At 43.3% G+C, this 24,358-nt stretch overlaps 1 protein-coding gene across 4 annotated transcripts in view; it reads left to right on the forward strand.

The window, feature by feature from the left end:
* Positions 1 to 432: 432 nt before the first annotated feature.
* The window catches only part of LOC143028185 (ubiquitin-conjugating enzyme E2 W), a 116,282-nt gene continuing 92,356 nt past the window's right edge, over positions 433 to 24,358 (forward strand). Inside the window, exons 1-2 of one of the 4 annotated variants that reach the window (XM_076189953.1) lie at positions 433 to 621; positions 5,410 to 5,527. In XM_076189953.1, coding sequence (XP_076046068.1) covers positions 5,513 to 5,527 — 15 coding nt within the window. In that variant the 5' untranslated portion in view covers positions 433 to 621; positions 5,410 to 5,512. Of the gene's footprint in view, positions 622 to 5,409; positions 5,528 to 18,023; positions 18,085 to 23,865 lie in introns of those variants that run through there. The other 3 variants (XM_076189951.1, XM_076189952.1, XM_076189950.1) reach the window with 3 other exon arrangements.

Raw genomic sequence — 24,358 nt, forward strand, 5'->3', positions numbered from 1 at the left:
CGATTCTAAATATTATTGTGTTTAGAATTGATGATATATCAATAGGTAATGTTTTGCGTGCACTGTATGCTTACATGGTGCTTACGAAATGTTTAGAAAAGTTCACGACTTTTAGTATGGCCCCTTCAAAGAAAACCTATAGCATATACATGCACGATGATTACAAGGATTACATTACAGTGTAACTATAATAATTTTCATTTTTTCTTTATGCATATATCATTACATAAATAACTCTCAGGCCGGTATTACTTACTGTAGATGCACTATTCGTCTTGGCTTTCCTTTAAATTGTGATAAGATAATTTGAACTATCTCGTTATCAAACATTATCTAGTAGAGCGAGGCTGCTAGGTAGTTTATTGCTTCAAGATAAAGGTGATGATAACAATCGTAAATAGATTTCATGCCGATGCATTAAATAATAGGCACATATTCCGCAACAAGTTCGAATACGTGACATATATTAACCTTACATGTGTATACTTAGCGGAATTTGAATGAGCAGTTTAAAACGTATGTAGCAAGTGTTTACCAAAACAAAGTTCGTAATGATACATTACTGTAGCAGCTGAAAATAAGCAAATAGGAATTCGGGGTGACACCATGGCAACTGCTGAGGTGAGCTGAATGTGTTTTACATAGATTGATTTGTTTACAGCTTTTATAATAAAACCTGCCGGCTACACTATGGTCTTGTAAATCTACCGGGTATTAGTGTATTGAATGAGTACAACTCTGTCGCAATCCATAAATATATTCATACACCTTTTGAACACCGATATTTTTCAGTTATATTATCGTCTTTAAGACTATGAAAAGTGTAGTTATAAATTTAATGATACGTACCTACGTTTCTATAACATAGAACAGACCTCTCGTAAAAATATATATATATTTTTTTTCTGAAAGACCATATCCATGAACACATATTCACTGTAGTCGGGTGATTTATTTTAGGGAACCAGAAAAAGAAATTAATGACGTGGTAAAATATTAGCTATTTGTATGTATTTATATTAAACCTGATCTTATCTGCAGGCAGGGACCATTTGCATTATTTTCAATTTAATGTTCATATGAATTGAATATTTGAAAGAGGATGAAAGTGATGTGACATTTCAATTCATTGGATTCAAAATGATGCATTATTAAGATAAGCAATGCTTAATTCCTAAGCTCTCATTGATGGTATATAAGTAACTTAAGGTGACAATATGCCATCTGTTTCTGTAAGAAATGTAATTTTGGTACATAAGGATTTTAAATGGATCATGAGGGAAGGATAAAGTTTAGAGAATAATGTATTGGGTATTTTTATGTAGAAGTGGGGTGCCATTGATTGCTCATTTCACTGCCGCTACATGGTGTACACAGGCATTTCTTCCATACAAAAACACACGCACACATACATACACATATACATACACACACACACGCACACACACACACACACACACACACTAAAAGGACAGTTATTGAAGAGATCTGAAAAAGAACAGTTTTCCCTATAGAGTGGTGGATGTATGGAACAAACTGGGCAAAATGATAGTGTGTGCAAAAACCATACATGAATTTAAGAACAGTTAAGATACTGCAGGATACAGAGACAGGATACCATGAGCATAGTTCCCGTTCCCATAAGATACAACTAGGTACAACTAGGTAACTACACACGCACAAACATTCTCACCAAAAGTGAATGATGTGATGCAAAGTATAGTCTGCATAGGCTGACCAACCAGAATAATGGCAAACCAAATAGAAAAAGTGATTAGAAATAGAGGAAAGTAAAAGTAAATAGATTCATGGTTGAATTGATGTATCTGTAGAAGGACTTGAGGGTCATTGATGGCTACTGTGGGGCAAAAGGTTTTCCTGTGGTGTAATTTGAGACGGCAACTACGCATTATGTTTGGTCAAGCCACACCTTACCCTGAAACCATCACATTTGTAAGAGAACCAACACGGAAGTGTACAGTTTCAGGTTCTACTACGTTAAAAGCAAAGTTTAAAACAAGTTATTAGAAAACCTCACCAGTCCAGAACATCAAAAAAGGAAAAGGTTTGGCAGATGAAGCAGTCTTGTATGTAGTAACCAAGGAATTTACCTAGAGTTCATAGAACATCATCATTACTGAATTACACCACACTAGACCAGATCTTAAAGATAACATCTTATTTATAATGATTTGGGTCAAGGCTAGCTAATTTAGCAAAATCCAAAATGTTATCACAAAGGTGGTGTCTCCCTTTGTATGTCACAAAGGACTTTCAAGTTTTTCCTCATAATTGTTTATAGCCATCTTGTTCTGGTTCTCCTTTGTCACCCTCATTTCTTTTAGAAATGAAAATGTTATTTTTATTATTATAATAGCATTCACACATGATACAATGGCTGCTGTAGCATGCACCGAAGTTATTTGTGAGGATGTCAAATACACAAGTAATTTTAATGTTCATTAATATTGAAATTAGGATGTGGTTCCCACAGAAGAAATACCCAGAATGGTTAGTGATATCTTTGTTTTCAAACTAAGCACAAGAATGAAATTTTATTGAATTTCATAACCATGTGTGTCTTGCAGGATGATATTATTTACAAACTGTTCATTTTTTAATCCTCTTATAACAAGGGTATCCAGAATAGTGATATATAGCAGGAATTTACTATATTGAGCTGTTGTATTCAGAAGAGTGTCTGGATAAGTACATTCAAGAATATATCTGTTAAAGAAATATATGAATATTGTCTATATGAATACATACCGTACTTTATATATGTTATCGTAGATATGTTTGTATTGAATGCTTTAGAGCTGTTTGTCCAATGGAAGGGAGTCCAGAAGTAATTGATTGACCAGTATTTATAGAAATTGTACTTGTGAGTACCAGTATGAAATGAAATGCAAGCCCTTTTCTGGTTGGCCAATATATCAGCAAATATGACTAGATATTTCAAGCTGTGGTGAAAGAATTTTATTTTTAGCTTTGATTGATTATTAATTGAAACAGGGACCAGTGATGAGTATCTCTGAGTGGTGGTCCTGTAAGATGGAGATCAAAGAGTATTATCTCTCTGCTACCCATCTTCAAAATCTGTCATCACCCTCACTTCTGTCTCGAGGTGCAGGCCCAGGGTGCTGACATCTTTACAGACTGTACTAAAGATCTTTCTGTCAACTTGACTGTATCTCCTCCCATCATTTCACATGAGTTAACAACTGGCAATCACTCCCTTTCTCCTGCTACTATAAGCTGGTGATGTAGAAACATCCTACACCGATACAACTCAGACAACAGTCTGTTTCTTCCAAGAAAGAATCATAGGAGGGCATGGGGACCACTGCCAGCAGTTTAGAGCTGTGGGTTACCTCTTGGTAAAGCTTGAGGTGACCATTATAATTGCTGTGTACTATCTATAGATTTAAAATCATTCACTTCTCATTTGGAGAGATTAGACATCAGCATATGTGGTGATTTGGAGATTTCCTTATGTTTAATTGTCTTGTGTTAGTATTGAGAATAAATATATCTACAGTTGAGACCACTACTAACAGGTAAATTGAGATTGGTTTTCACTCACAGTTAATTAGAGGATTTCAATTAGATAGTCACCTAGCAGCAGCTAGAATAAAGACAACAACACTCTAAAATGGATTGATATTAATTGTGTGATAGATGGATGGGAAGATAGACATGTATGCTATTTTTGTTATGAATGTGTAGATAAAGACGTGGACAATGTAAGATGACAGTATTGCTGCATTAATCATGGAGGAACAAATAGACGAGGAGCCTATGCTAGGGGGCACATGGCCGCAGCCAAAGCCGTCATTATTACCCCATGCACTTGGACTGTTGAGGCAGGTAACAGTTACTGCTGAGAATCTGAGAAAAGTGCAGGACTTTAACCCACAACTATGAAAATACAAGACTAACACTTCCAATTACTTCCTGGAGATGACTCTTGGACACCAATCCCATAGGATCACCTTATGCAGGCACCTGATGTTGGTCCCTAATCTAACTCTATTACAACACAGGCAACAGTTCATTGTTCCATTCTAGAGAGTTCTATGGATGGATTGAAGGACTATTTCCAGCCACTTGGGTGTGAATTTCCATTCAGTGAATCTTTTAAGTGACAGTTATCAATATAACTTTTTAAAAAAGTAGGAGAAGTATTTATTAGAAAAAAACATTCATAAAAATATAGAAGAGGTGAGTGTAGATCTGGAGCCACATAGCAGCAACCAAAACCATCACCTTTATCCTACATGATCACAGAACCAGGGGATAGCCAATATGAGGCGCTGTTCAAAAAGTTCCAGTAATTTCACCCATGCAGGAAAATAATTTATCCCACCACTTAATTTCCATTTCCTTCTTTGAAGGAGTTAACTTGGGCATGCATACGGCAGTCCCAGCATTTTTTATACGATTCCATGCATCACTGGAAGTTTTCCAACTTTGGGTCATCTCCAAGTTGATCTTTCAAGTTTTTGCAAACTGCAACATGGTGTGTATTCAGATCGTCACTTGGCAGTTTGTCACAGATTTTGTAGCAATACATTTCACATTTAACAACCCCAACAAAATGAGTGAAATGCTCCTAGAGGACATTCCTATGATATTACAAACAGTATGGATACTTTCCCTATGATTTGCTAGGATAGCCTCACATACTTCTTCAGTATTTTCTGGTGTGCTCATTAATGATTATAATCATCCAGATGTTCATAATTATCAAAGGATGTTCATCCTTCTTGAATTGCCTTTACCTGAAAAGTGTTGTGCCTTGGGATATAACATTGTCAACAAAGGCATCCTAAACCAGTTTGGTGAGTTTCTGTGATCTGTCTTGTTGTTCTTGATGCAAGGTCATTGTTCTGAAATATCTGCCGATTTGAAATAGCCAAATCATATCAAGACTTTACAAAATTTGAGTGTAACTTGATGTGTCCAATTCACACTCATGCCCACGAACAAAGAAAGCGGCTTGTTTAACATACTTGCTCTTAACATTCCTGTTATTAGAACTTTTGAGTAACTCACTCCCGTCCCAACATCCAATCAGGATGACAGGGGAGAGGAACCATCACGGGTGTCTCTTTTATTCCTTCCCACTTCTTCACCCTCCTGGCAATACCGTAAGCTCATATTCACTGCTTCTAGTAGTAATTACTCAATAATAGTTTTACAGTCTTGAGACAAATTTCAACATTGATACATATTTTCTTCTTTTCTTTTCTTAGTTCAAAGTGATCCATTGGATTTGCAAGAACTTGTGTTTCATGTTTGTTTTGGGATGTTTAGTTGCATGTGTGTTCAGTGACATGTGCATGTATTTTTTATTTATTAAATTATTTACTTATTTATATATATATTTCTTTTCTTTTCTTTTAGTTCATCACAGCAAGGATCTGTGGTTGTGGAGGAACTTGTAGAATTCTTTTATTCTTATCTTCATTCATAGTCTTTCCTTCCATGTTTTTCCTCTTCTCCATACATGCAGCAGTCACCAGTAAGTTGCTCCGTTAGTTTTCATGCATTGCACATACACCTAGGCCTCTTAATCCAACGCTCACCAACTGCCACTTGTGCAGACATTTGGGCCCAGGACATGAGCCCACTTCAGAAATTGGCAAAGGACATAAGACACCACCAATTCTCAAAGCAGGTTTATGTCTGGGGCCCAAACAGCTGCACAAGTGACAGTTGGCTAAGTGTACTCTTATTAGGACGTTATTGAGCTTGTTAAAGTTACATACTTAGCTTGACTTAGCTGACAATCATTTACATAGTGGAAGGCTTTGCATGAGGTTCAGGGCCCATAACCTAGGGAGTTTTTAATTCTTTGGGAGATGTTCCTTTCCTGTACAGTCTTTTTTTGCTTTTGGAATCTGGCCTTAGGTGCCTTGGTTGTTGTAGTTATTGTTATTTACTAATGATTTTCATCATTATTATTGATATTGTTTTATTGTTATTATTACTTTTGTATTGTTACTATTTTCATTGTTTTATTATTATTATGATTGATATTGCTGTACTAATTATTATTATTATTGTTAATATTGTTGTTATGAATGTTATTGTTATTTTTGGTATTATTATTTATTATTATTATTGAAAATATGGAAGCTTGCTGGCTGAGCGAATTAGGGTATTGTTACTTGCGGTGAAGGTTAAGGGAATGGCAGTTTGGATCCAGCCACCAGTGAAATTGAACCAAGGGCACAGTTCATTAAATTCCATGCTACAAAGTCTTCTGTGAGGGGCACCATCATAGCCTTCTGATAGGGGGAGTTTGTGAATGTTAAAACATATCGTCATCATCATCATTATAAAAGTAAATACAGTAAAATAACTTTCAGAATGTATTTGTAATGTTTGTATGAAAGAATTGTTATTTAGATTTACAAGTAATGTCTGAAAGTGAATGTTTTGGTTTCAGAAAAATCTTATCTTAACTTCTTTTTGTAATTATTGGTTTAAAAATTACTGAATATATATTGACAGCTCGTGATATGAAGATGATATGCAGTCATGCTATCTTTTAAATAACCAGCTTCAAAATTTGGGTTTAGAAATTGGAATTAACACTTTCATTATGGTCATGCACTTCACCAATTTAATTCTGTCTAAAAAGAAACAATTTCATTCAACTGAGGAGTTGGACTTAAGTCTAAAAGGGGTCCGTATGGACCAGGACCCCAATTTAAGAGGCATCCTTTCCTTTAAGCACACCAAATTGCATGTTCTTAAGCATAACAAAATTGTAAAAATGCATCTCGGTATTGAAGGAGTTAATTGGACATGCCAGAATACTTTTTGTTGATCAGACGTCACAGAAAATGACTTGTAATTCTGCAAACAGTTCTTTTTTCATCATGGAACTTAGAGTTTAGTCTTAATATCAGAAATGTCCTCTGACTGAGAATTAAAGAATGCATCTTAGCCTTACCAAGTGCCTCAGATCTTTGTTACTGCATGTTCAAGGATGGACGTGCTGGTAAAGTACACCCCATAACAACAACAATGTTGCATCTCCATAGCTTCAAGGAAATGGGTAGCAATCATTTCGTTTCAGTGTTTGTTTACAATTATCAGGTACATTATCATCTATATTATTTTTGAAACCTATTATCACTCAGAGATGGTGGCGTCATGTGGTGTGAGTGGGTATATGAGGATGCTGTTGTTGAAATCTTGATTATATTTATTTTGAAGTTGTAGCTGAGTGTCCCCCGTATTCTGTGAACTGGCTTGATCATATTTTCTGTGGTTATTGATATTCAGAGTGAAAGAGAATAAGTAATACAGTCGTAACTTCATATTTCATAGTGCGAGTATTGTGATGCATCATCAAATCATCCTACATCAAACAGCTGTTGCTGCCCGTGAGAGTTTGACTTGTATTGAAAAGGTTAAACTGAAGATCATGACATAAGCCAGAATGAAATTTTAATACACTGAGCTTTAATGGGTTATTGATATTGTTATTATTATTGTTGTTGTTGCTATTGTTATTATTATTATTATTATTACTGTTTATTTCATTTCTTGTTTATTTTTTTATTATTATATCTTTATAATCTTTAATCTGCTATCACCTAGAGTTATGAAGCATTCATTCCAAATAAAGAATGCTGGTCAGATTGAACCCCCATTATCCCTCGTACTGCTGACTAGACTGGTTTAAAAGAACATGCACGTAGTGAAACAAAACTATGAAATTAAGGTTGCCAGACAAGCGAGACCTAACCACAAGGTTTCTTTAATCTCTACAGAACTAAAATAAGGAAAAGATAGGCACAATTAGATCTGATGATGTCTTGATAGATACAGAGGAAAAAATGAGCAAGGCATTAATAAATATTTTATATTGGTATTTACAACAGTTTCGATAGGTACTTTATTCTAATCCGATCTTCAGTGGGGAAGAGAGAGATAGACTAACTAGCACATCAGCATTAGCAAGGAAGATGCAGTCAAACATAGACTTGAACCTACAAAATCCCCAGGTCCAAGAGAAATTTTTCCAAGAGTGCTATAAGAATGTAAATTTGAAATCTGTGAGCAGTTAACAGAAGTATTTAGTAAGTTGGTTGAGACTGGATTCATGGCTATTTCTTTGGGGCAGATAAACATTGTTCCTGTATTTAAAAAGGAGTATAAATCTTCTATACACAACTACCAATCAGTCAGTTTGATTTAGGTTTTAGGTAGAATGCAAGAATCATTAATAGCAAATAATATCAGGGAACATTTAGAGAAGCATAATCAGATTCATGACTCAGCATAGGTTCCCCAAGGGTAGGTTGTGTGTAATCTTTTATCCTTTTACCATACAAAGTGCCCCATCTGAGACTACTTAATAAAATCAAAGCCCATGGCATAGGAGGAAGAGTGTTTAAATGGATTAGTGACAGGAAACAGCGGGTCAACATGGACAGTAAAATCCAAGTAGGGTAATGTTACTAGTGGATTTCCACAGGGCTCAGTTTTTGGTCCCTTATTGTTCATCATATATATAAATGACTTGGACAGTGGGATTAATAGTGATTTTAGTAAGTTTGTGGATGACACTACATTGGGTCGGGAGAAAATGCTGGGATACTACTGGAAGATCTTGATAAATTGCTTTCTTGGTCGGAGAAATTGCAAAGGGTTTTCAGTAAATTTGAAGTTAATGGAAATAATTAATAAGTCAGTAGAGACTGTTTTTGTGCCTATTCCATGGGGCAGGCAAACATTGTTCCTGTTCTCTAATAGGGGGATAAATTGTCTATGCAACTACAGGCCAATCAGTTTGACATCAGTTATAGGTGAAATGCTTGAACCAATAATAGGTGATAGAATCAGAGATCACATCAAGAGACATAATTTGATTCATGACTCACAGCATGGTCTCGCCAAGAGTAAGTCATGTGTTACTAATCTTTTATCTCTATATTAAAGTATACAAGTCATTGGATAATAATGATACGATGTTATTTACTTTGACTTTAGCAAAGCATTCAACAAGGTGCCCTATTGGAGACTACAAAGTCCATGACATACAATAGGAGGAAATGTGTTTTAATGGATTAAAGCTTGGATCAATGATAGAAAACGGTGGGTCACCACAAACTGTGTAAAATTCAAATGGGGAGCATTTCTAGTGGAGTTCCCTAGGGCTCAGTTTTGGGCCCCTTATTGTTCATTATGTATGTAAAAGACTTGGACAATGGGATTGATAGTGGTTCGTTTGTGGATGACACTAAAATATGATGCTTAATTAGCTCAGGAGAAGATGCCAAGATTCTGCAGGAAGATCTTAACAAATTGTTCACATGGTCAGTGAAATGGCAAGTGGACTTTAATATCTCAAAGTGCAGCGTGTTAAATATAGGGCTGCACAACCCCAAAAGCAGATATAGGTTAGATAACACGTTTTTAGAGAAAACTGAGTGTGAGAGACTTGGGAGTTCTAGTGAGTCCTGACCTTAAATCCAGGAAACAGTGCATTAGTGCCAAGAATAGAGCCATCAGAGCATTAGGTTTCATTGCTAGGATGGTTACGAATAGAAGTGCAGAGGCAATTATCAAACTCTACTCAGTGTAAACCCATCCTTGACTATGCAGTGTAGGTTTGGTTTCTGTCTTATAGAATGGACAATTCACCAGAATCAGTACAGAGGAGAATGATCAAAATTATACATGGGCTCAGAAATTAACCGTACAAGGAGAGGCATAGGCACCTTAGTTTACATTTTCTGGAAAGATGCAGAGTGTGGGGTGATCTAATAAAGGTGTTCAAGTGAATCAAAGGCTTTAACAAGGGTAACACCAGCAAGGTCTTTATATTGAGACAACAGGGCAGGACTTGCAGTTATGGATTTAAATTGGACAAATTTAGATTTAAGAAGAAAATAGGCAAGAACTGGTTTACTAATAGGGTGATCAACAAATAGAATAGACTTAGTAACCAATTAGTGAATGCTGAAAATATCAGTTGTTTTAAGAAACGGTTAGATTCCCTCCCTCCCTCCCTCAACTCTCCACTATCTTCAATACTTCCTTCCACTCCGCCCCTCCCTAACTCCGTCCCTTCCTCCACCCCGTTCCTCCCTCCATCCCGTTCCTCCCTGTTGTCCACCCCTCCCTTCATCAATTCTCTCCACTCTCTCCAGTTCCTCCCTGTCCACCCCTCCCTCCATCAATTCTCTCCACTCTCTCCAGTTTCTCCCTCCACTCTCCACTCTCTCCACCTTCCTCCCTCCACCTCCTCCCTCCATCCACCTCTCCATCTACCTCCTCCCTCCACCTCCTCCCTCCATCCACCTCTCCATCTACCTCCTCCCTCCCTCCACCCCTCCCTCAACTCTCTCCACTCTCTCCACTCCCTCAATTCTCTCCACTCTCTCCACTCCCTCAATTCTCTCCACTCTACTCCCTCAATTCTCTCCACTCTACTCCCTCAATTCTCTCCACTCTACTCCCTCAATTCTCTCCACTCTACTCCCTCAATTCTCTCCACTCTACTCCCTCAATTCTCTCCACTCTCTCCACTCCTTCAATTCTCTCCACTCTCTCCACTCCCTCAACTCTCTCCACTCTCTCCACTCTACTCCCTCAATTCTCTCCACTCTACTCCCTCAATTCTCTCCACTCTCTCTACTCCCTCAATTCTCTCCACTCTCTCCACTCCTTCAATTCTCTCCACTCTCTCCACTCCTTCAATTCTCTCCACTCCCTCAATTCTCTTCACTCCCTCAATTCTCTCCATTTCTCTCCACTCCCTCAATTCTCTTCACTCCCTCAATTCTCTCCATTCTCTCCACTCCCTCAATTATCTCCATTCTCTCCACTCCCTCCACTCCTTCCTTCCCTCCTTCCCAAGTTGGGCAATTCATTCGTCGTGGCGGGCGGACGCGCGCTGCCGGCCAAGGTGAAGTTGGGCAATTAAGTCTGATTAGCCAGCTAAGAAACGGAGTCTCCTCCTTATGCCAGCGAAGAAAAAAAAACAAGAAACAAAGAAAACAAAAACAAAATACCCTCCTCCTCTTCCTCTTTCTCCTCCTCCTCCTCCCCCACCACGTCATCCTCTTCCACCTCCACCCTCTCCTCCTCCTCCTCCACCTTCTCCTCCTCCTCCTCCTCCACCTTCTCCTCCTCCTCCACCTTCTCCTCCTCCTCCACCTTCTCCTCCTCCACCTTCTCCTCCACCTTCTCCTCCTCCACCTTCTCCTCCTCCACCTTCTCCTTCTCCTCCACCTCCTTCTCCTCCACATTCTCCTCCTCCTCCACCTTCTCCTCCACCTCCTTCTCCTCCACCTTCTCCTTCCTCCTCCACCTTCTCCTTCCTCCTCCACCTTCTCCTTCCTCCTCCACCTTCTCCTTCCTCCTCCTCCACCTTCTCCTCCACCTCTTTCTCCTCCTCCTCGCCTCGCCCCGCCCCAGTGCCGCACTGTATGGATGACGGGTCGAAGCTTCAGATAATCGGCTTCGGTTGTTAGTCAATTTCCCGTTTTGGCTTAGTTAGAGTCACGCGCGCGCGCTCGCACACACACACACACACACACACACACACACACACACACACACACACTCATGGCGCAGTGGTTAGAGTTCCCGGCCGCCAATACGGCAGTCCGGGTTCGAATCCCGCCCAGGGCTGAAATAATTTCAGTATTACTGCGCTGCGGGTCCTTACTCCAACTCTCGTGGGCGGGGAGTTGGGTGTGTATGTGTGTGTGCGTGTAAGGTCACAGTGTTACCCATAGATCTTTCATGTATGAGCTCTGAGCTCTCTTCCGGGAGGGAAATAGCTATCGATCACGAGCCCAACACGTGATCCAAGACCATGGGGGAATAGAATCGCCTGGGGTTTAGATATACAGTGCGCCACTGTAGTGGTGGAGGGCGTCCGAAGGAATTATACAGCGTGTAGAATTTATTTGTTAATTTATTTGTTTGTTTATTTGTGTGTGTGTGTTTTGGGGGGCTAATGTATTTGTGGTTGCGTATTTGTTTACTTCAAATTTATTAGGGATCCGCCCTCCCCCTCCTTCCCCGTTCCCTCATCCCCCTCCTTCCCCGTTCCCTCTCCCCCTCCTCCTTCCCTCTCCCCTCCTTCCCCCTCCTCTCCCTTTCCCCTCCTTCCCCCTCCTCTCCCCTTCCCCCTCCTTTCCCCTTCCCCCTCCCCTCCTTTCCCCTCCTTTCCCCTTCCCCCTCCTTTCCCCTTCCCCCTCCTTTCCCCTTCCCCCTCCTTTCCCCTTCCCCCTCCTTTCCCCTTCCCCCTCCTTTCCCCTTCCCCCTCCTTTCCCCTTCCCCCTCCTTTCCCCTTCCCCCTCCTTTCCCCTTCCCCCTCCTTTCCCCTTCCCCCTCCTTTCCCCTTCCCCCTCCTTTCCCCTTCCCCCTCCCCTCCTTCCCCCTCCTTTCCCCTTCCCTCTCCTTTGCCCTTCCCTCTCCTTTGCCCTTCCCTCTCCTTTGCCCCTTCTCCTTCCCCCTTCCCCCTTCTCCTTCCCCCTTCCCCTTCTCCTTCCCCCTTCCCCTTCTCCTTCCCCCTTCCCCTTCTCCTTCTTCCCCTCCCCTCATTCCCCCTCCCCTTCTCTCTTCCCCTCCCCTCCTTCCCCCTCCTCTCCTTTTCCCCTCCTTCCCCCTTCTCCCTCCTCCCCCTCCTTCACCCTCCTCCCCCTCCTTCACCCTCTTTCCCCCCTCACCATCTTTCCCCCCTCACCCTCTTTCCCCCTCCTTCACCCTCTTTCCCCCTCCTTCACCCTCTTTCCCCCTCACCCTCCCTCACCCTCTTTCCCCCTCCCTCACCCTCTTTCCCCCTCCCTTACCCTCTTTCACCCTCTCTCACCCTCCCTAACCCTGCCCGCTCCCCCTCCCACCCCCCTTCACCTTAGGAAGACCGCTTTGTCGAGCCATCACCCACCTTGCACCACCACCCCTCCCCCCCTCCCCCCACCACTGCCACTTCTGTCATCAATTCATACCACTTTGGGGAACTCCTACCACCACAGTCATATTACCACCCATTTACTCCACCCCCCCCCCCTTTGTCTACCCGCGGAGTGACGCGGCTACCCCCCAAGCAGCGTGGAAAGGATCGTTGGTGTGTACAATAGTGTTGCTTGTGGCGCGATTTTTTTTTTTTTTTTTTCTAATTAATCTCCTAATTAATCCTGTGGACGTTAACCCAACCTGGTTAGGATTAAGTAATCGCCTATCATCACCATCACTATCACCATCGTCACTATCACTATCATCGCTATTACCATCACTATTTTCACCATCATCACTTTCACTATCACCATCATCAATATCACCATCATCACTTTCACCATCATCATTATCACCACCATCACTATCACCATCATCATCATCACTATCACTATCACCATCATCAATATCACCACCATCACTATCACCATCATCATCATCACCATCATCATTATCACCATCATCACTATCACCATCATCACTTTCACAGTTATTAAGTTTTTCACCATTTTCCGTTTGCACCAGCAAAGAACGCCAGCTCCACTCCCCCCACTCCCCACCCCACACCTTGTGTTGGCGCAGTCACGTGACGTTGCCATCACTACTGAGCTCCCCCTCTCCCCCTTCCCCCTCCCCCTCTCCCCCTCCCCCTCTCCCCCTTCCCCCTCCCCCATATTCCCTTCCCTGCCCCCTTATTCCCTTCCCCGTCCTCCCCTCCTCCCTCCCCCTTCCCCTTATTCCCTCCCACTCCTCCCTCCTCCCCTTCCTCTTCCCCATATTCCCTTCCCCGTCCCCTTATTTCCTTCCCCGTCCCCTTATTCCCTTCCCCGTCCTCCTCCTTCTTACCCCTCCTCCCCCTCCCCTTCCCCGTCCTTACCTTCTTCCCCCCTTCCTTTCCCCGTCCCCCCCTTCTTCCTCCCCATCCCTTCCCCATCCTCTATCATTTCCCCCTCCCCTTCTTCCCCCTCCTTTTCTCCCTCTTCCCCTCCCCTCCTCCTCCCTCCTCCCCGTCTCCCTTCCCCCCCTCCACCTTCTTGCCCTCCCTCTCCCCCCCCCCCGAGGGCACCCCGTGTGACACGGAGCCGGAAGCGGCACTGTCTTGAGTGACTGCGGTCTTTCTACGGATTCACCCTCGGGGAGGGGGAGGGGGAGGGGGAGGAGGAGAGGGCAAGGGGGCAGTAACCCCTACCTCCACACTCCACTCCACCTTGCTCCTGGCTATCTTATCTATTTACTTATTCATTTATTTATTGGTGTTATTATTACAATCATCATTTATTTTATTTATTATGATTTGATTTGATTTTTTATTTCTTTTTTAAAAGTAAGGATGAGATGTACAAGGGGTGAAAGTGGTAGCAGACTGGAAGTGAGCATTAAGGGAGAGTGACTGGAGGAAGTGGATAGTTTTAGAGACTTGGGTGCAAATGTGGCAGGAAAGGGTGGAGTGGAGGTGGAGGTAGAATGTAGATTGAGAGAAGCGAGTAAATCCCTTGGTGGATTAAAAAGTGTAATGAGGAATAATTTGGGAATGGAGGCTAAGAGGAGATTGTATGAAGGAGTGATTGTGCCAACAGCACTGTATGGGGCAGAAACATGGAACATAAGAGAGGAAGAGAGGAGTTTGAATGTGTTTGAGATGAAATGTCTGAGAAGTATGATGGGGGTTACTAGGCTAGATAGAATGAGAAATGAGGAGGTGAGGAGGAGAACAGGGGTGGGAAGGGAGTTGGGAGATAGGGTTGATGAAAGAGTATTGGGATGGTTTGGACACATGGAAAGAATGAGTGAAGAAAGACTAGTAAAAGAGGTATGGAAGGCAGATGTGGAGGGAGTGAACATGAGGGGGCGACCTAGGATGAGATGGATGGATGAAGTAAAAGGGGCTTTGGGGAAGAGGGGAATGTCTGTTGAGGAAGGATGAGAGAGGAGAGAAGACAGGGATGAATGATGAATGGTTGTATATGGATGATGTTGTGATGCATGAGGTGGAATGGATGGGGGGGGTGAGGTGTTATGTGTGAGAAAAATTTGACGTAGCCCGAAGGGATTTCTCCCCGTCTTCTCCTTTTCTGCATGAGGGGACGGAGAGGGGGGGGGGTTGCCGAATTAATGAAGCGGCCTTGCTGTGGATATGCTGTGTCTTGCGACACTGCTTCTGACCCAGGGCAGTGGACAGGATGCAGGGATGACCCGTCATCCAGGAGGTGCCAAGATAAGAGAGAGGGTGGAGGGGAGGGGAGTGGAGTGTATTTAGGGATGGAATGGGTGGGAATGGTTTTTATGCCTTTTTCTTTTTTGGCTACCTCCCTTGTAAGGGGGAAAAAACCTTTAGTATATATATGTATGTATTTATTTCTTATTATTATTATTAATTTTATATTTATTTCATTTATTATTATTATTATTATTTTGCTGGGGTTTTGTCACTCGAGCAGTAGCTTGGGCAAGTGGCAATTACCTTTGACTTTTGACCTTTTGGAATCGTTGCGGGACTTTCTGACACGCCGGACATTGCTTTGCTCGGCACTTGCCCCACTCCCCCCACGTGCGCTCTCGTGCATTGGTGTGTGACGTCATAAGTCCTGTCAAGTAATGGTGCAGTGAAAGTCTCCTTATAAGTTTTTTTTTTTTTTTTTTTTTTTTTTTTTAAGGGAATTTGGGGGAGCGGGGCGAGGCTAGGATTCGTCACAGGTATTCTTTCGAGGTTGTGACGTCATAATTCATTGCAAGTAATGGTGCAGTGGAAGTCGCCTTGTAAGTGTATTTATTTATTACATACATACATATACCAAGGCTTTTTCCCCCTTACAAGGGAGGTAGCCAAAAAGGAAAAGGCATAAAATCATTCCCACCAATTCCATCCCTAAATACACTCCACTCCCCTCCCTTCTACCCTCCCTCTTGTCTTAACACCTCCTGGAAGACGGGTCATCCCTGCACCTTGTCCACTGCCCTGGTTCAGAAGCAGTGTCGCAAGACACAGCACATCCACAGCAAGGCCGCTTCATTAAATCGGCGACCCCCCTCTCCGTCCCCCCATGCATTTATTTATTTTATTTATCTATTTATTTATTTATTTATTTATTATGGAATTTGGGGGACCGGGGCGAGGCTAGGATTCGTGAACCCAGACCTGGAATTGGGTTTTACTCTCTCGCCTCCTCGCCCCCTTATGAAATTTCAGGGTCATAGAGGGCGCTGGGTCCACACAAGGCCTGGACTCTTCTTGACGTCATTAATACGTCATAGATCGTCATCGAACTCCAGATCCCCACCGCCGTCTTCCTTATAAGGTTGCGTGTTGCAACGAGTTGCAAGTCACGACGATATCTTCCGGTTTCCACAGCTGGTGAAGATGGATTTTATGTTCGTATTTGCTAACCGTTTCTTGTGTTTTATGTTCATATGTAATCATATATGTATATATATATATATATATATATATACATATATGTATATACTGTATATATACATATGTATATATATATATATATACATATAATTTTTTTTTTTTTCATAAAAATGAGCTGTAATCCAATTGCTGTCTACAAAGGGTCGGTGTCTTGGGAATGAATAAACTACACTGGTTGTGGCACTCTTTGAATATTCTATTCTGGTTGCCGCCAGGCGATTTTATTCACCCGGGGACACGCCCGTCGCCATCCTGATGGGAGTTGGGAATCGAGCTGGGGCCTTTGTGCTTACGAGGTGGGTCAGGAGTCGACTGTTCCAAGGCGGGCGTGGGGGGTGAAGCCGTACCACTGGGCAAAGGGGGGCGGGGTGACGTCATTGGTCGCTGGATGGACGTCGATGAGATCGACTTTATCATAACTCGACAACGACGACTCTTCGCGTCTTTCTTGCTCTTTTTCCTTTCTCATTCCCCCTCCCCTTCCCCTTCCTTGTCTTCCCTTTCCTTGTCTTACCTTTCCTTCCCTCTCCTTCTCTTCCCTTCCCTTTCCTTCTCTTCCCTTCCTTCCTTTCCTTCCCTTTCCTTCTCTTCTCTTCCCTTCCCTTCCTTGTCTTCCCTTCCTTCTCTTACCTTTCCTTCCCTTCCTTGTCCCTTCCCTTTCCCTCTCTTCCCTTTTCTTCCCTTCCCTTCCCTCCCCTTTCCTTGTCTTCCCTTCCTTCCTTTCCTTGTCCCTTCCCTCCCTTCCTTGTCCCTTCCCCTTCCCTCTCTTCCCTTTTCTTCCCTTCCCTTCCCTACCCTTTCCTTGTCTTCCCTTCCTTCCTTTCCTTGTCCCTTCCCTCCCTTCCTTGTCCCTTTCCTTCTCTTCCCTTTCCTTCCCTTTCCTTCCCTTCCCTTTCCTTCTCTTCCATTCCCTTCCTTGTCTTCCCTTCCTTGTCTTCCCTTTCCTTTCCTTCCCTTCCCTTCCCTCCCCTTTCCTTGTCTTCCCTTCCCTCCCCTTTCCTTGTCTTCCCTTCCTTCCCTTCCTTGTCCCTTCCCTTCCTTGTCTTCCCTTTCCTTCTCTTCCCTTTCCTTTTCTTCCCTCCCCTTCCCTTCCCTCCCCTCCCCTCCCCTTCCCTCCCCTCCCCTTCCTTGTCCCTCCCCTTCCTTGCCCCTCCCCTTTCCCCATCCCTTCCCTTCCCTTCCTCTCCTTGTTCCCGCCATTAACTAGGGGGGGGGGGTGCATTATTGTTCCCGGTTACAACGCGTTGCATTTTAATTTATTTATTTTAATTTCATTTTTTGTGTATTTTTCTCCAGCTGTGTGTGATCACGGTGTCTGGACTTAAGACGTGTTTTTTATTTATTCTTTACTTAATTATTTTTTATTTATTTATCTATTTATTGTTTTATTTTATATTTATTTATTTTTATTTATTTATTTTTATTACTTTTATTTATTCTATTTTTATTTGTTTATTGATTGATTGATTTTTTTTTTTTTTGTGGACGCATGCTCCCCTTGGTATGAACGATGTCCCTGCGGATCGAGACCCCGTTCAGGTTCCATAATAACATTTTGTTTTGGGCTGTTTTTTTAAGTTTTCGTTCATAAAATTTATATATTTTTTTCCAGGTGAGTGAGGAAGCATTGGATGGGGGAGGATATGTCCCCAGGCAAGTCTCCAGTCGGTGATGTAAAGTCCTCCTTTTTTGTCTTGTCCTCCTCTTTTGTCTTGTCCTCCTTCCTCTGCCCTCCCCCCCTTTTTTTTGGGGGGGGGGAGGGTGCTAGTCAAGGATGCATTTGTGATGAGATTTTTTTTTTTTTTTTTTTTTTTTTTTTTTTTTTCGTCTATTATGTCTCACCCTTTCTTATGTTTTGCTGTACAAGTTCTGCAGGAACTGTATTAACCCCAAAGGCCATTACGAGGAAAACCCCTTTGTATATGTATATGTGCGTGTGTGAGTGTGTGTGTGTGTGCGTGAGTGTGTGTGTGTGTGCGTGCGTGCGTGCGTGCGCGTGTGGCTTCCAGCTGTCGGAAGAATACTTATAATCCAACTCATCGTCTGCCTGATGACGTCATAAGTTATGTCCTTATAAGGGGGGGGCGGCTACCACGAACACGAATAAAAATCCCCTACCGGCATCCAGGGTCAGAGGAAAAGGATCATCGGGTACGCAAGGGGGATAAACCAAATCCTCGTGTTTACTGGGGACGTACCGAAAGGACCCGATGCCCTGTCGTGCACCGCCAACGCTCCCATCGTGCGACCGAAGCTATCGGTTACACGATGTTCTTCTTGAATGTGGGCGTGTGTTGGTGAGGGCGTGAGGAAGGGTGGAGTGTACTGTGCGTGTGTGGGGGTGGAGGAGGAGGGGGAAGGGGGAGGGGGGCGCTAAGTGAACACGGAATTGACGTGGGAGGCTGTACTCTATGCATATACAAACACGCCAGGCCTTTGGGGGGGGAGAAATGAGGGGGGGTTGCCTTTCCTACTTAGATTCCACACCTGAATTAATAAACAAATAAATGAATAAATAAATCAAAACTTTTGATGAACTTTTGAGGTTTGGTCAGGTATAGAAGAACAACTGTTTGGCCCTGTTTGTGTTTACACGCGTCGTGTTTACACGCGTCGTGTTTACACGCGTCGTGTGTACCCTGAGGGTTTGTGTTTACATTGTGTGAACGTGGAAACCTGGTAGAATGATTTGTACACTGTGTACACTGTACATGTGATCATGTGTATATGTGTTTGTGTGGACGTGTGTACATGTGTACGTGTAGACGTGTGTATTCTTACGGGTGAATGTTCGTGTGTACATGTGTATGTGTACATACGTGTATGTTTACATGTGCACGTGTTTACACGTTCTTAAGCTTACATGTATTTACATGTATACATATATGTATACGCGTACATGTGTGTACGTGTACATATGTTTCGTGTTTATACTAAAGCTGATCATTGGTTTTGTGGCTTCGTCTACTGGAAAATTGACTGGCATTCATCCATCCATCCATCCATCATCCACGTTAATCCACTGTTCAGTTCGTGACCTTCTCATGACCTAATGTGATGTATGACCTTATGAATCTGTATGACCCTGTGTGACCTTGCATGATTTTGTATTACCTTATATGAACTTGCATGGCCAAGTATGACCTAGTTTGAACTTCCATGACCTTACATTATGTATATATATATATATATATATATATATATATATATATATATATATGTGTGTGTGTGTGTAAACAATGAAATAATGGGTGGACATGAAATAACTACATAAAACAACATTCCCTCTCTCTCTCTCTCTCTCTCTCTCTCTCTCTCTCTCTCTCACTCACTCTCACTCTCTTTCTCTCTCTTTCTCTCTGCCTCATGCATTTGCGTTTAAGTTTGTGTCTCCTTTTGTCTTTGTAATTGCCCTCCCTCCCTCCCCTCCCCCTGCCCTTCCCTTCCCTTGGAGAGGAAGGTACAATGTATGTTTAGCATTCGCCCAAGAATAGGGACCTAACAAGAGGTAAACTAGTTAAATGCCTTTTTTTTTTTTTTTCGAGCGTGAGGATACACTACTGTTCCGTTTTCTTTGCACGTCACGTTTTCCTTCTCCCTCCTTCCGTTTTCTTTCATGCAAGCTTTCGGTATGAGGTCTGCCCCCGACTGAATAAGATCACCAGGCAGTGGGCACCCTACAGGGTGTTCCAAAGTTGCAGTTAGTGTCGCTGTTGCAGTGTTAGTTGTTGTTTTGCAGTTGCAATGTTGCAATTTCAGTGCTACAGTTGCAGTGTTGCAGCTGCAGTGCTGCCGTTGTAGTGTTACAGTTGTTGCAGTTGCAGTGCTACCGTTGCAGTGTTACAGTTGTATTGCAGTTGCAGTGCTGCCGTTGCAGTGTTACAATTGGAATGTCGCAGTTGCAGTGTTACATTTCCAGTGCTGCAGTTGCGGTGTTGCAGTTGCAGTGTTGCCGTTGCAGTGTAACAATTGGAGTGTCGCAGTTGCAGTGTTACATTTCCAGTGCTGCAGTCGCAGTGTTGCCGTTGCAGTGTTACAATTGGAATGTCGCAGTTGCAGTGTTACATTTCCAGTGCTGCAATTGCAGTATAAGTTTTTGAGTTGCAGTGTTGCAGGAATAGAATTGCGTTGTTGCACGTCTTTGTCGCTTGTGAAGCTCAAGACTGCTGCATGGAAGGCTGGAGGGAACCACTGCCATGAACATTTCAGCAATTATTTATTTATTTATTTATTGTGTGTGTATGTGTGTGTGTTTGCGTGTGTGTTTGTGTGTGTGTCTGTGTGCGTGTACATAATTTCGTTGATAAACATGGGCTTCTATATAGTCACTCAGAAACACCCTTCAATACACGTACACACATATACGCGTATACGCATATGTATACATGCAAATACATATAAGCCTAAGAACATATAAACATGTGCACATTTAAACCTACACACATGTACACACAAACATTCACACATGAAAATGCACACGTTTACACGTGTACGTGTAGCGAGACCAAGGACAGCCTCCTGACCGTAATAGTCCTGCGAGAGGGACGTCAGAGAGGATCGTCTCCCTGCCTCCCGTCTTCAAAGCCTGTGAGGACAGAAGCGCTGGCGAATTGCAGTCCATAACAACAACAACCCTTGTTCCTGTGCCTTTTCGCATGAGCCGACAACCGGCGACTGATCGCTTCGTTCTACCTCTACAACCCAGTGACATTGATACAGTCCAGAGAGACGTCTGGGAGGGTTCATGGATCGTTGCCGGTCGCTGTGGGGTCGCGGGATTCGAGTTAAAGTAACTCGGAGTAAAACATATCATGCTAGTGCATATGCAGCCACTCAAAAACGCTTTTATCAATGCAAATGGAACTGCCCATGTTTCATATGTAGCGCACTTCTTTGAATTAGTTGTTGCACTAAGTATTTTTTTCTTAATTAGTTGTCGCGCTCACTTTTTTTTTCTGGGTGAGATTTTGTTAATGCAGCAGGATCTAGAAGTTGCATTTGTGTCATTGAATTTAGGCCTGGCAACATTACTTTTTAGAGCGACTGTGTTCTGGTTTGGGCCTGCCTTTCGTTAATGCATTTGCCTAAGATGAATTTACCTAAATGCGTTGTCTGTTTTTTTTTTTTTTTTTCTTCTTTCTGGAAAAGAGGCGTGTGCATTCTCTCCCCCCTCCTCTCTCTCTCTCTCTCTCTCTCTCTCTCTCTCTCTCTCTCTCTCTCTCTCTCTCTCTCTCTCTCTCTCTCTTTCACACACACACACACACACACACACACACACACACACACACACACACTCTAACTCTCGTGGGCGGGGAGTTGAGTGTGTGTGTGTGTGCGTCTGCGTGTAATATCAAAACATTATCCATAGGTCGGTCATACACGAGCTCTGAGCTCTCTTCCGGCCGGGAAATAGCTGTCGATCACGAGTCCAACACGTGATCCAAGACCATGGTGAATCACACATACCATGGGCTGCTTTGATCCCTCAGAGTGCTCGGGGATACGTTACCCCTGCCGCAGGTTCGAATCCTGCCTACGGTCACAAGGCGTCGCGACGGTGCAATGCCAGTGCTGGAAGTGTGTTTGTTCCTTGTTTTCCTTTCTCTGTTTTTGTTTTTATGATCCCCTTCCTCTCTCATTTTTCTTTCATTCTTTCTTTTCATTTTTATTTCTTTTTCTTTTAATCCGTCATATATATTTGTCGCAGTGTGTGTGTGTGCGTGTGTGTGTATGTGTTCGTGTGTGTGTCTTCGTATGTGTATATGTGTGTGTCTCTATGTGTATATGTGTGTGTGCGTATGTATGTATATATGTATGTATTATGTGCCTGTGCTTGTGTGTGGGTATCTGTTTCTTTGTATGTCTGTATGTGTATATGTATGTATGTATTATGTGCTTATGTGCCTATGCGTGTGTGTGTGTGTGTGTCTCTGTATGTGTATGTCTCTGTGTGCGTGTGTGTATGTACGCATCTATTATGTGCGTATGTGCCTGTGTGTGTATGTGTCTATGTACGTCTCTATGTGCATATGTGTGTGTGCGTACGTATGTACGTATTATGTACGTATGTGCCTGTGCGTGAGTATGTACGTAACCTCGTGCGTGTTCTCATTTTAATCAACTACTTAGTTTTGATGGCAAAGTGGGCGTGCGTGGGTGTGTGTACACGTAATGGCCAAAGCTACCTGGATCCCGTGTGGGCGTGAGGAGGACTTAGGGGGGCGTGGGTGTCCACAGGGGTAAGGTGCGATACGAGGTACCGTGGGCGTGATTATGGGCGTAAACCCCAGGTTTTATGTCATTTTAATCCATACATTAACCACTAAAACCCTTTCACTAAAGAAGGTACAGCTTTTGTTATGTTAATGTAATTTCGGTGAAAATAGCAGGTGAATTGTAAAAACAAATTATACCAAGTGAACAAAAGATGAAATGGCTATTTTCACATTCATAGTAATCAAGAAATGGTGTGACGAGATATTATGTGAAGTCTGTCTGGTGCCACGGAGATGAATAAAATCGCCTGACGACAAACAGAATCAGTGAGAAAGTACTACCAGGTGCGGAAGGGACAAATGGTCTTTTCGTCTCACCCGAGATCCAGTCCCGTATAGATTTTATTCTGGTTAACGCCGGTCTATTTGATTCAGGGAGGGTTCGACGAGATCCTGAGAGGGGCCACGCCCCCTTGTTTGAATGAAATCTATTGGCGCCAGTCTGCGTAAAGATCGGCGCCCGGGAAAGCTGTTGGCATTTGGAAACGTGTATTAGGGTGCCAGATGCTTGGGGTGCCACTTGGCACTCCCGGAGTTGACGTGGCACCGTTGCCCTCGTTTGGAGTGGCAGAGAACTCCCCGTGTTCACATTGAACACAAAGAGTGCCACAGAACTCTTCTTGTTCACATAGAACACGTTTACCTCGTGTTCAAGAAGAACAGGGCTGGAAAGAAGGCGTACTGGAAGATAGGCACCGAGGCGGGCTGGTTCCTGGAACAACGTTTCATTCATTCGTTGCTTCCAGACTTCACAGCTTCCAGCACTCCTCACAGCTTCCACCTCTTCTTTGGCCTTCTGGACCCTCCTGGAAAGCCATCATTCTCAGATCATTTGTGTCTTTTTTTCTTTTTTTTCTTTTTTTCTTTTTTTTTTTAAACTTAATATATCTGGTCCGTGGCTAAGAGCATCGTAATTGTAGATGTTTCGACTCTACTTACGCATCTCGTTGATCAATAAACAAAGACCGAGAGGGCCCCCCCCCTCCACCTCCACTCCCGCCCCCCCAACGTCACACGGGGAATCGCTACGTCACGCGAAGGCCAGCCAATCAGAAGGCGGCCCTAGCATTTCCAGGAATCAATACTGGCTGCTGATTGGTCGAGAGAGGTTGCGAGTCGCCTTTGCCCGCCTGCTTGCCATCCAGACCACCTCCTCTTCCTCTTCCTCCTCTTCCCTCTCCTCCTCCTCCTCGTCCAGGGAGAGTGGTGTTGGGATGGGGGCGATGCGAAACGAAGCGAAGCGAGGCAGTGTTTGTTTGAGAGTGGAATGGGCAAGTGACGCAGCGTCTCACTTGCAATCGGGTGTCTACTCTCAGGCCGCCTGTCCCGCCGGCCTGCCTGTAGCCTGCACAGCCGGCCTGCCTTTAGCCTGCACGTCGGCCAAAATCCTGCCAGATCAAGTTTTCGTATCCGTTCATTTTAGTGCTTCCATGTGACCTGCAGGACCTGTACGTGACCTGCAGCCCGAACGGCAACAACACTCCCAACCCCTCCCAATCCACCTCATGTGACCTGCAGGCAGGCCATTGCAGGCCAAACATTGGATCCACACGTTACCGTCCGTGACCTGCCCTCCGTTGTGACAAGCCCACCCTCACCCCCTCCCTTCCATCCTCGTTACCCTCCATCGTAGGTCTTCCCAGTGCCCGGCACCCTGACCCTGAGTGCTGCG

Source organism: Oratosquilla oratoria, chromosome 9 (genome assembly GCF_046742065.1).
Source record: "Oratosquilla oratoria isolate Oo_2021 chromosome 9, ASM4674206v1, whole genome shotgun sequence".
NCBI classification, from domain to species: Eukaryota; Metazoa; Arthropoda; class Malacostraca; order Stomatopoda; family Squillidae; genus Oratosquilla; species Oratosquilla oratoria.